The sequence below is a fragment of the Boleophthalmus pectinirostris genome, unplaced genomic scaffold (genome assembly GCF_026225935.1).
Source record: "Boleophthalmus pectinirostris isolate CB_2022bp ecotype Guang Dong unplaced genomic scaffold, ASM2622593v1 HiC_scaffold_16, whole genome shotgun sequence".
In the NCBI taxonomy this organism is placed as follows: Eukaryota; Metazoa; Chordata; class Actinopteri; order Gobiiformes; family Gobiidae; genus Boleophthalmus; species Boleophthalmus pectinirostris.
Genome location: NW_026571095.1, coordinates 36610011 through 36623015, shown reverse-complemented (window position 1 = coordinate 36623015; position 13005 = coordinate 36610011). Strand labels below are relative to the sequence as shown.

The window sequence follows — 13005 nt, the reverse complement described above, 5'->3', positions numbered from 1 at the left end:
CACTTTTCAACTTTCAGTTTGGGAAAAACATAAACTGGATCTAAACTGTGAGATAAAAAAGATAAAAACATTTGATTCCAGAATATGTATATTTGTGTAATAATGTTTATTAAGACGTCACAATCACAGTGGGCGAGTCAGATGTTTGTTTGAAGTGTTTTAGCTCGAGTGTTAGTTTTGATCACCTGTCCGTGCACCTGTCACCATAATCACTGTACCCACTTACCCTTCAATATATGACAGCTGCAACTATCTTCTTTTTGGACTCACTATTTATCATCTGCACTTTTTATTTGCAACACTGGAAAGTTTTGGGTTATTTATTTATTTTTTTATTTTTTTGCAGTTCAATACAATTTAATCCATAAAAGTTTGAATAAATAAAAATGACTCATTCCAGATGCAAATTAAGTGTTTCATTCTGATGTTTATTTATTGCAGCTCTTGATTTTTGAACAATATTGTCGATTTAGAAGAGTTTTTGTGGTTTAAATCTGCTCTGGGGATTCTGTGTCAGGGACATAAAGTAGTTTCAATAGAATCGTTTATGGTTTATATTTACTTCATCAATATTTGTCTCTTCTAAATGTGTTATTGTGACAGGCCTGGTGTGTGTAGGAAATATACCTGCAGAAGCAGATCAAACTCATGAGGAACACACACAGAAGGTTTTCATCTTCTACTTTTATTATCAGTCAGAGCAGTTTTTGGTTGGAAACAAACAATATTTTTCCATTTGTTTTCCAATTTCAAATGAGTTGGTGAGCAGTTCCACAGTCGAGCCCCTTTGTCAGAGAAAGAGACTGACCAAGAGTCCTGGACATTGGGACGACACAGTGACCGTTAGTGGCACCTCTTGGTCTTGGCAAATTCTGAATTCAGTGACATATCAAAGTTACAAAACAATTCAAGATGATTTCAGATGATTCAGTCTGTAAAGTGAAATGGGCTTTGCTTCTTTAAAAGTTCATAGAGATTCCAGTGTCTGGGCTTTTTCTCCAGGACCTTCAGAAACATGAAGAGGAGCCTCTCCAGTTCTACCAGCCCCACCTCGGAGTGGACGACGCCATTATCTACCTGCTCCACAGAGTCCACACCCACCTGGACAAGCTGTCCACCTCTGTGACAATCATGTTCTTTGACTCTGTGGCTCTGCTTGCTGAGAGTCTGAGAGTGATGCAGGTAGATGTTCCTCTGCTGTGCTGGATTGTGGATCAACATATATTATATAATCATTGAATCTAAAGAGTCTGAAGCTTCACAGAGAGTGTCTCCCTCTAGTGGAGCTACTGCAGTATTGTGTTGTCTTTGCTCCAGAGGTTTTTGTTCAGAGTTTTGGTGTTTCCTGTCACTGTGGGCTTCAGAGCACAGTAGTACACAGCAGAGTCTGTCACATCCACATCCTGGATCTTCAGAGAGAAAGAGTTTCCCTCAGCTTCAACTTCAAAACGCTTTTCATTAAACTCATCAGATTTAGTTGTTGAAGTCCACTGTGATCCTGTTCTGCTTTTCGTCAACATGTATCTTGGAGCCCCTCTTCCTTCTTGCTTGTACCAGAACAGATATGCAGTATAGGATGTGGTTGTAAAAGTACAGAGTATTGTTGCTGTGTGTCCCTGAGTGTCAGAGGTGTCTCCTGTTGGCTGGGTCACTGTGTCTTCTCCTTTACACTCTGGGGAAGAACACAGGAGCACAACCAGAGCTGAGAGCAGTGTACACAGGACACACTCCATCTTAAAAAGTCTTCACAAGTGTTTGTTTCAGTTGGTGACACTCTTTGCTTCTTTTTTTGCTCCAGTCTCACAGCCCTTTTTGGAGGACATGCTCCTCCCACAGTTCACTGTAGAAGTCACAGAGTTACAAACGTTTGTTTCACAGGCAGATTCCATCACAAAATCCTCCATAACCTTAGACTTTTCATGTTTTCTGGAGGCTCTAGGACTGAAATGGCATTTTCCTCACACATGGCCTTAGTTTGTGAGTGCATCTAAGCGGCCATAGCATCTCTATGTATTTCCCTAAAAGAATCCATGAGTGCATCCTTGTAGACTAAAGCCTGGGCCAGGTCAATATCCTCCCTTTGAAGATCAATTCCCATTACTGAGTCACCTGTTCTAAGTTTCACTTTGCTGCTCGGAATGACTGAGACGAGGGGCAGAGCTGTGAGCAGTTGAACCTGTGACTATGGTCCAGGCTCGTGTCATTGACCTGTTTGGATGGACATGTGGCTCTGAATCATAATATTGGAAAACTTCTTGGAGAAAACTCAAAGCTTTGCAAAGAGGAACAGACTTGAGACCAACATTGAAATTGAAATTGAAGAAGCAGCTGCTCTAAACCCAAACAACCCGAGTCTTTTCTCATTGTCTGTCCCCAGCAGCTCTGGTCTCAAGGCCGGTCGGTATCAACTCCCCTGGAGATTACAGCAGGAGACGCTCTCCCCCTGAACACCCAACTAGTGATGGGTCATTTGAAGCCGAGGCACCGAGGCTTGTACCGAGTAAAAGGGAGCGTGTCGAGTGAAGCTCCGATTCGAGGCTTGCGTCAGATTGCCAAAAACCATGTGACCAGTGATTGTGAGGCCTCGCTTTCGTGAAGATGACGTACAGTCAGTTCAACATTCTTTTAGCTCAAAAATTATATTTGTTTTATTTAAGCAAATTTCATGGATCATGTCACTGCTGAAGTGGTTCAGAGACTGAATCAGAAGAAGCAAGAAGCACTGGGACAGTTTATAGTCGTGTTGATCGTCTCTGTCTCTGAGGTGTTTGTGTGTTTGCTGTGGACAGTGCTTATAATAAATATTTGATGCAGAAGAAGATTAGAGAATTGAGGATCTTTTTTATTTGATAAATGCAACCACTGAGTGTGACGTTTTAAATGAAACATGATTCCATTTGGTTTCTCTTTTACATGTGTTACATTTTTTTGTTCACAGGATGGTGTAGTTGAACATCTTGCATCACTTGGTGAGACATTAACTCCTGTACCGGTACAACTGCCTGAAAGCCTCAGATGGTTCATGGGGCTACATTTGTCCATCACTACACCCAACCCCTCACAGCTGCACCCCCGGCCTGGTGGGTGAGTCTGTTGTGTCCAGTGGCTACAGGATCCAGACGGCTGCTGCCTACGTCAGGTTAACTCCACACTCCTCCCTGTTTCTCGTCCTGTGAAATGTTTGTTCTGTGTTTTGACTGTGCTGATGTCACAGAGGTGGTGCTTTTGGTGTAACTCATACCACACTGACCCAGTTACGGGCCTGATCTGGGGCAGTTCTCTTTTTTCTTTTTTCTTTTTTCCTCCCCTGTCCTCATGTTGTGCTGCAGTGTTTATTCCTCTGCTCCCTGTCTCCACGTAGTCGTCCTCATGTATTGTATTGTGTGTTTGTAAAGTACAGATGGGGACAGGTCCAATTTCAGTTCCTTTGTATGTTTTGTACATGTGAAGAAATTGACAAATAAAGGCCATTATTCATTCATTCATTCATTCGTTCACACCGATGCAGGCCTGCTGTGACTGTCAACAGAGTCTCACAAACTCAAAGTCAATCAACTGTGTGAATCTAGTTAGTTTAGTCTTTAACCCCATTGCCAATCGTGTCCTGATTGTGATTGTGTGATTCTAAACATTCACTGAGAGCAGGAAGCAGCGTTTGAATGCACTGACTGATTTAAGATGTTCACTTCAAGTTCACTTGGTTTCAGTCCTGGATGTTTCTTTTCATCTAAGAACTTGTGCTGGTTTTCACTGATGTGCTGAAGAATGAATAAAGGTTCTACAGGAAACTAAATCTACTGGTAGATTCACAATCTGCTTTTCAAGTGTTGCTCACTCACAGAGAGTGTCTCCCTCTAGTGGAGCTACTGCAGTATTGTGTTGTCTTTGCTCCAGAGGTTTTTGTTCAGAGTTTTGGTGTTTCCTGTCACTGTGGGCTGCAGAGCACAGTAGTACACAGCAGAGTCTGTCACATCCACATCCTGGATCTTCAGAGAGAAAGAGTTTCCCTCAGCTTCAACTTCAAAACGGTTTTGATTGAACTCTGGAGAATTAATTGTCTTAGACCACTTTGACAATGATCTAGTTTTCTGTAACATGTATTTTGGAGCTCCTCGTCCTTCTTGTTTGTACCAGTACAGATATGGTGTTGTATCCGTTGTTGTAAAAGTACAGAGTATTGTTGCTGTGTGTCCCTGAGTGTCAGAGGTGTCTCCTGTTGGCTGGGTCACTGTGTCTTCTCCTTTACACTCTGGGGAAGAACACAGGAGCACAACCAGAGCTGAGAGCAGTGTACACAGGACACACTCCATCTTAAAAGCTCAAATCCTCTCAAGTGTCTGTGTCTGCTCCTCTCTTACAGTCTGGCTCCTCCCTCAGGTCTCTGTGGTGGTGACACTGATGCAGTTGGACGTCTCTAAATACATGAGATCAGACACAATCTGTTTTTCCTTCAGGTTTCAGTATTTTGTTTATCAGGGACATAAAACTCTGCCGTAGACAAAAGAAGTCAATATGTTTGTAGTTTCATTCATGACGTGTTCACCTCTGACTGAAATCCAAAGTGCACTAGACTTTTAGTGAAGAAGACAGTCAGCTACAGGGGACAGAGTTTGGTCTTCACACTTCAGTCCCAGAGTCACAAATAAACAGATTCACATTTTTGATCAAACATGTATGGAGTAAGAAAGTTTTCAGAAATATTCATGTGCGTAGGATAAAAATCTCTGCATTTTTGTCTGTATTTGAGAATAAAATAAATATTTCTAAACTCTGGAATGAGTCCAGTCGTACATAAAATGTGTTGTGTGTATTTATCATCAGAATACAAACTGAAAAGTTACGACGTCAAGAAATACAATCACCAAATGAAAATTTAGGCTTTTGTTTATTACATGAACATTAATTGATGCTGAAGCTGAATTAAAGTGTCATGTGTAACATCTCATTGTCTGTGACGTCTGTAACAGGACAGTTTGAGTGTTTGGTGTAAACTGGGACATTTCAGCGTCTCGAGGGACTTTTGGTCACCCAACTTCAGTGACCTGTGTCTGTGGATTCATGTGAGAAATGCAGCTGAGATGAAGGTTCAGTCTGTGAGCGCTCGCTGTGACTGTCGTCGTGAATGTTTCAGTCTCGTATAAAGAAGCAGAGAACTGTGATATTTGTTCATTAACCCTGGGATAACGTTACGTCTGATGTGTCCAACTGGCTCCACTGTGTTTCTACAAAGATAAAGCTGCCGTTTCCTGTTCAGAGGACGTATTTCTAGACAAAAATACACAGAAGTGTTCTAACTCTGACCCGAATTCAATGTACCAACACAAAACAAGTGTATTTTTACAATAAACTGTAATGAACCTCCTGTTGGTCGCTGTTGAAGCTCCTTGTTGTGACTTTGCTCTGTTTTTCCCTCCACTTTTACCTTTTACCAGTCTTGATCTCGATCGATGTTTTTTCTGCTCAGTAAATAAAACCTGTGAAGTGATGACGTATGACACAGAGGAGGTGTTTTAAACTCTCTGGGTGTTTTCATGAGGAAACAGGACGACATGGTTAAAGGAGGAAACACCTGAGTAATGTTTCCCTCTAGTGGAGCTACTGCAGTATTGTGTTGTCTTTGCTCCAGAGGTTTTTGTTCAGAGTTTTGGTGTTTCCTGTCACTGTGGGCTGCAGAGCACAGTAGTACACAGCAGAGTCTGTCACATCCACATCCTGGATCTTCAGAGAGAAAGAGTTTCCCCAGCTTCAACTTCAAAATTGTTTCCATTGAACTCTGAAGATTTAATTGTCTTAGACCACGATGACGATGCTAGTTTTCTTTTCTGTAACATGTACTTAGGAGCTCCTCGTCCTTCTTGTTTGTACCAGTACAGATATGGGTCAGTGTCACTGGTTGTAAAAGTACAGAGTATTGTTGCTGTGTGTCCCTGAGTGTCAGAGGTGTCTCCTGTTGGCTGGGTCACTGTGTCTTCTCCTTTACACTCTGGGGAAGAACACAGGAGCACAACCAGAGCTGAGAGCAGTGTACACAGGACACACTCCATCTTAAAAAGTCTTCACAAGTGTTTGTTTCAGTTGGTGACACTCTTTGCTTCTTTTTTTGCTCCAGTCTCACAGCCCTTTTTGGAGGACATGCTCCTCCCACAGTTCACTGTAGAAGTCACAGAGTTACAAACGTTTGTTTCACACTTTTATCCTAAGCTGGATATTTACTGTGAGATTTAAATGTGGAGGTGACACAAAAGGACAGATGTTTATTGTGTTCAACAAAGTGAAGAGCCTGAAATAGTGACAAACTCTCTCCAAACTGACACTGTTAAACTCCATTTTTGTTGTGACCAGTGTTGGTTATTTTACTTTAAAAATAATTAGTTACTGTTATAAATTACTTCCTCCCATAAAGTAACTGAGTTTGTAATGCAGTTATTAACCCACACAACTTCTCATCCAGTCACGTTGGTCCTGCTCTGTCCCTCGCTCTCCTCGCTCCAGCTGATGATGTGAGTCTGTCCCATAAACCGTCTACAGTTCGTCTGCTGCATGAAGTCTGACCAACCCATCGTCACGGAAAACTGTATAATAGAAACTTTGGTCCACCTGAAAAACTATATGTATTTAAGAATTTGGCCTCTGAAATTGTGACGTTGTCACAGTTTTTTTGTGCCATTCATTTCCACAGGAATCACGTGACTTTCAATTTTCTTGCAATGTTAGAAAAAAAATATCCGACCTTTCTCACATTTTTTAGCTAAAAAATCTTTTAACAACTGATTTAGAAACTAAATAAAAAATGTTATTTTTTTCTAGTGAGAAATGTGATATTCTGTTTCGATATCTGTAGACACTGTCATTACACAAGCTGTAATTCATGAGTTTGATCGATGATTTCTGGAACACCGAAACAAATCTGTTTTATTGATACAGTTTACTCTGCACCGTTCAAGTTGCTATAACAACGCCTAGATAAAAAGCAATTTTATAGCTGATTTAGAAACTAAATAAAACATTTGATCAGTTTCTAGTGAGAAATGTGGGATTATGTTTCTATGTCTGTAGACATTGTCATTATACCTGTTATAATTAATGAGTTTGATCGATGATTTCTGAAATGCTGAAAGAAATCTGTTTTATTGACACAGTTTATGGATTTTAACTTTTATTTTGAAGTGCATGATTTTAGTTCCTGTTTTGTTTGAACACATGTCTTCATGTTTTTAATGACGTCTGCCACAACTTCACATGATCTCAGCACTTTCAAACTGTTTTTATCGGCTGGTGGAGGAGACACAAAGACACACAGTCTTAAATTTGTTCTCACAGTCATAAATCACCTCGTCCAGAACTTCCTGTCCCATTCAAAGTTCATTCCAAACATTTCACCAAAACCCTCACAACAGTAAAATGATTCATTTCCACCTGCAGTCCCCGAACAGAGAAGAAACAACAAACTAAATGTGATGAAAACTTTTGTCTGAACCCAAACTGCATTGGCTGTAAAAGAGTTTAAATCAAAGTGTGCAGGAAGTTTCTCTGTCACTCTGAGAAGATGCAGCAGCTTCTACCACAGGAGGCTTTTGTGGAGCAGTCTCAGAAAGTGTCTCCCTCTAGAGGACGTGTGGAGTACTGCTGTTTTCTCTCACAGGTTTTTGTTCAGAGACTGTGGGTTTGCTGTCACTGTGGGCCTCACAGCACAGTAGTACACAGCAGAGTCTCCCACTGCAGCAGACGACACCAGCACAGAGACGACTTTACTTTTCACGTCAAACTTGAATCGTTTTACATCCCCTCTACTGAAATCTTTAGTTCCAGAATATGAAATCAGGAATTCTGGAGGTTTTCTTGGATATTGTCGATACCAGAAGAAATAATCATTGTACGCTGGTTGTTTGTCATAAGAGTATCCCAGAGAGACAGAGGAGCCTTCTGAAGCGCAGACCTCAGGCTTTAGAGCAGTGAGCTCTTCACATCTGACTCCTACATGAAAACAAATGAATGTAGAAGTTAGGAACATATTTCCTGCTGCTTCTTGCTCTGTGCTTCAGTAAGTGTTGAGTGGATGTAATAAAGTGTGAACATAGGTTTCAATAAGACTTACCACTCAACAAAAGCAGGAGCAGTGCTGCCATTAAAGGAAACATGTGTCCAAAACACAGCTGAGTGATCCTCATGTGAACTTTCTGAAGTCTGCTTAGTTTCTCACACTGACAGTTGGCTTTGCTGCGTCTGTGTTTAGTCTGAAGCTTCACAGAGAGTGTCTCCCTCTAGTGGAGCTACTGCAGTATTGTGTTGTCTTTGCTCCAGAGGTTTTTGTTCAGAGTTTTGGTGTTTCCTGTCACTGTGGGCTGCAGAGCACAGTAGTACACAGCAGAGTCTGTCACATCCACATCCTGGATCTTCAGAGAGAAAGAGTTTCCCTCAGCTTCAGCTTTAAAATTATTTTTTATGAACTGTTGGTAATTAGTTGTTGGAGTCCATCGTGTTCCTGTTCTGCCTTTACTCAACATGTACTGAGGAGCTCCTCGTCCTTCTTGCTTGTACCAGAACAGAAATATATTATCAGTTGCGTAAGTTGTTGTAAAAGTACAGAGTATTGTTGCTGTGTGTCCCTGAGTGTCAGAGGTGTCTCCTGTTGGCTGGGTCACTGTGTCTTCTCCTTTACACTCTGGGGAAGAACACAGGAGCACAACCAGAGCTGAGAGCAGTGTACACAGGACACACTCCATCTTAAAAGCTCAAATCCTCTCAAGTGTCTGTGTCTGCTCCTCTCTTACAGTCTGGCTCCTCCCTCAGGTCTCTGTGGTGGTGACACTGATGCAGTTGGACGTCTCTAAATACATGAGATCAGACACAATCTGTTTTTCCTTCACTTTATGGACTGCTGTGTTCGTCTGCAGCTCGTCTCCTTTGAGCCCAGAGAGTTTGAACTAGAACAGGAGGCACAGACTTTCTCTGCAGCCTCCTCTGTTACTGCTCTGCTCTGGAGACAAGTCCACACATTTCACTGTAAGATGGAGACGTTTTATTTGACTGACAAAACTGGAACTGTTCATGTGAACATACATATTTATAATATTTCCAACAAGCACAGAGGGAAATGAGAAAGAAGAAGAACATGTGCAGAAAGCTCTCTCTGTCTGTGTAGATCTGAAATGGACTTTTAGTAAAACAAAGAGGCTAAAAAACAGGACAACAGAGAATCAGAACCAGGAGAAAGAACATAACTATTCCCTACATGGCTGATGTTTCTGAAAACTACAGAGGATTTTAAGACAACATGAAATCCCAGACTATTTCAAACCTACAAACACTTCAAGACAGAAAGAAGATGAACCAACACAGACGAGAGAACAACACAGGACCTCAGTCTGTTGTTCATCTGCACCTAAAAGCCTCGGGTCACTCCTTTGAGGACAGTGAGGTACAGATCTGATCCAGAGAAAAGAACTGGTTTGAGAGGAGAATTAAAGAGGCTGTTTTTGTTAAGAAAGAGAATCCATTCTTGAACAGAAATGAGGGACAACATCTATGTCCTATTTACAACTCCCATCCTCAAACTGAAATCAAAACAAACAAGAGAACAACAGGGGAGTGAGGTCAGGTCCAGAGGTGTGAAAGCTTCATTATGACCCTGAATGATTCTGCTGATATGACCCACACTCAGTGCAGGTCAATAGGCTGAGCTGCAAACAGAAACTGTAAACAGTGTGTGTGTTAGTTTCAGAGGAGTTTCAGTGTAGTTAGCTCCTCCTGCAGACAGATATAAGGAAGTGTCACCAGCGTCTGACCAGAACTGAAGAAGCAGCTTGGACGAGCTGAGAAACATATTCACCCAAATAAACTTTGTCCAGTTGACAAATTGAATTTGTCCTTTTACTGAAGTGTGTTTAAAGTGTGGATCTGTGTCAGTCTGGCTCTTGGGGCTTGTTCACTTCTTATTTCAGGAGTCTCTGAAGATTGATGCTCCAGCAGTGACTGACCTCTGTGCTCCTGACCCACCTCCTGGACTTGTTCTTGTTTCTGTCTGAAAACATGTGGACCTGTGTTTCATTCTAAATCCACTCTGGTTTTGTTTGTGAACAAAAGTTCAGTTTATTGGAAAAGTGAATCTGTCACAGTGAATTCACATCCTGCACAAACCTACAGTTTGTACCGACATTTAAAATACACAATTACTGTTTGTCAGAACACACAGATCTAAAGGGCTGTGAGAGCAGCAGAGCACAGACTGGAGTTTAGATCTGGAGCAGTGAGAAGATGCAGCAGCTTCTTTTTTTGTTCCAGTCTCACAGCCCTTTTTGGAGGACATGCTCCTCCCACAGTTCACTGTAGAAGTCACAGAGTTACAGATTCTTGTGAGAAATATTAGTTTCACACTTTTCAACTTTCAGTTTGAACTACGATTTCACTCTGGAGAAGTGTGATGTACTTGGAGCACAGCTGCATGTAACAGTCCACTCCCATCACGCTCCAAAAGGACTTTTGGATCCACAAATGATCTGTGAGCAACACATTTTCAAACAGCTCTAAAAATAAAATGTTTAAAGAAAATGACTTGTCTCTTCTCTGTAGTTTTAGTGCTTTTATTGTGGAGAGACGAGTGATGATGGTCAACAAAATTAAATAATACCTAAATTATAACCAAGCAACAGCACTGGGCACAGTCCAGAAAAGAACTAAAAGGTCACACAGGTTCGTTCTTGATAAAACAGACACAATTTTAATTTTTTTTAAAGTTGTACATTTATTTTACACAGAGTTTAGTTGAGAGGACATGTGCATAAATAGTTCTGTGTGTTTTCATTGGTTCAGCTCAAAGTTGGTGAAAAAAAACAAGTTGTGGAGTAAGTTAACAGTGAGATTCACAGGTCAGGCCCATCTGAACGGAGCAAGATGGACAAGTCAGTCCAGTCAATCACAAAACGGCAAAGCGACGGCTCCAGCAGCCACAGCGCAGCTCCCAGAAGTCACATCTACAAATAAGAATGAAGTGACTGTTAATCCTACAACTAAACTGGCAACAAAGGTCCATAGCTCCAACATTCCACTTTCTCCTCACAGGAACGTGCATCGTGGGGCTTCAGCAGCGTCACCGCAACTATCCTGGACCAGCGCTCACGTCAACGGAGCACAACATGCGGCGCCAGGGAACAGGCCACGGCACGAAACCCAACAACCGAGTCAGGATCAAACTGAGTTAATAAAGTCGACTAAAGAGCGAGAAACAACCTGGAGAGCGGAGGACACGGAGCTGCACCGGGGACCAAGGAAGAGCAAAGGTCAGAGGGCGACAGACACAAAGACGAACTTTCTGAAGTCTGCTTAGTTTCTCACACTGACAGTTGGCTTTGCTGCGTCTGTGTTTAGTCTGAAGCTTCACAGAGAGTGTCTCCCTCTAGTGGAGCTACTGCAGTATTGTGTTGTCTTTGCTCCAGAGGTTTTTGTTCAGAGTTTTGGTGTTTCCTGTCACTGTGGGCTGCAGAGCACAGTAGTACACAGCAGAGTCTGTCACATCCACATCCTGGATCTTCAGAGACAGAGAGTTCTCCTCAGCTTCAACTTCAAAACGGTCTTGATTGAAATCTGGAGATTTAATTGTTTCTAGACCACTTTGACAATGATCTATATTTTTGCATCATGTATTTAGGAGCTCCTCGTCCTTCTTGTTTGTACCAGTAGAGATATGGTGTTGCAGCCGTTGTTGTAAAAGTACAGAGTATTGTTGCTGTGTGTCCCTGAGTGTCAGAGGTGTCTCCTGTTGGCTGGGTCACTGTGTCTTCTCCTTTACACTCTGGGGAAGAACACAGGAGCACAACCAGAGCTGAGAGCAGTGTACACAGGACACACTCCATCTTAAAAAGTCTTCACAAGTGTTTGTTTCAGTTGGTGACACTCTTTGCTTCTTTTTTTGCTCCAGTCTCACAGCCCTTTTTGGAGGACATGCTCCTCCCACAGTTCACTGTAGAAGTCACAGAGTTACAAACGTTTGTTTCACACTTTTATCCTAAGCTGGATATTTACTGTGAGATTTAAATGTGGAGGTGACACAAAAGGACAGATGTTTATTGTGTTCAACAAAGTGAAGAGCCTGAAATAGTGACAAACTCTCTCCAAACTGACACTGTTCAACTCCATCTTTGTTGTGACCAGTGTTGGGCATTTTACTTTAAAAATAATTAGTTACTGTTATAAATTACTTCCTCCATAAAGTAACTGAGTTTGTAATGCAGTTATTAACCCACACAACTTCTCATCCAGTCACGTTGGTCCTGCTCTGTCCCTCGCTCTCCTCGCTCCAGCTGATGATGTGAGTCTGTCCCATAAACCGTCTACAGTTCGTCTGCTGCATGAAGTCTGACCAACCCATCGTCACAGGAAAACTGTATAATAGAAACTTTGGTCCACCTGAAAAACTATATGTATTTAAGAACTTTGGCCTCTGAAATTGTGACGTTGTCACAGTTTTTTTTGTGCCATTCATTTCCACAGGAATCACGTGACTTTCAATTTTCTTGCAATGTTAGAAAAAAAATGTCTGACTTTTCTCACATTTTTTAGCTAAAAAACCTTTTAACAACTGATTTAGAAACTAAATAAAAAATGTTAATTTTTTTCTAGTGAGAAATAAGATTTTCTGTTTCGATATCTGTAGACACTGTCATTACACAAGCTGTAATTCATGAGTTTGATCGATGATTTCTGGAACACCGAAACAAATCTGTTTTATTGATACAGTTTTACTCTGCACCGTTCAAGTTGCTATAACAACGCCTAGATAAAAAGCAATTTTATAGCTGATTTAGAAACTAAAATAAAACATTTGATCAGTTTCTAGTGCGAGAAATGTGGGATTATGTTTCTATGTCTGTAGACATTGTCATTATACCTGTTATAATTAATGAGTTTGATTGATGATTTCTGAAATGCTGAAAGAAATCTGTTTTATTGACACAGTTTATGGATTTTAACTTTTATTTTGAAGTGCATGATTTTAGTTCCAGTTTTGTT

The 13005-nt window shown here is 41.3% G+C and overlaps 1 gene segment (V, D, J or C); it reads right to left on the bottom strand.

Moving 5' to 3' along the window:
- Window positions 1–7636: 7636 nt before the first annotated feature.
- Window positions 7637–8188, bottom strand: LOC129408264 (T cell receptor alpha variable 3-like). The segment is given in 2 exon segments: window positions 7637–7974; window positions 8096–8188. Coding segments are annotated over 2 exon segments (411 nt in total).
- Window positions 8189–13005: the final 4817 nt, after the last annotated feature.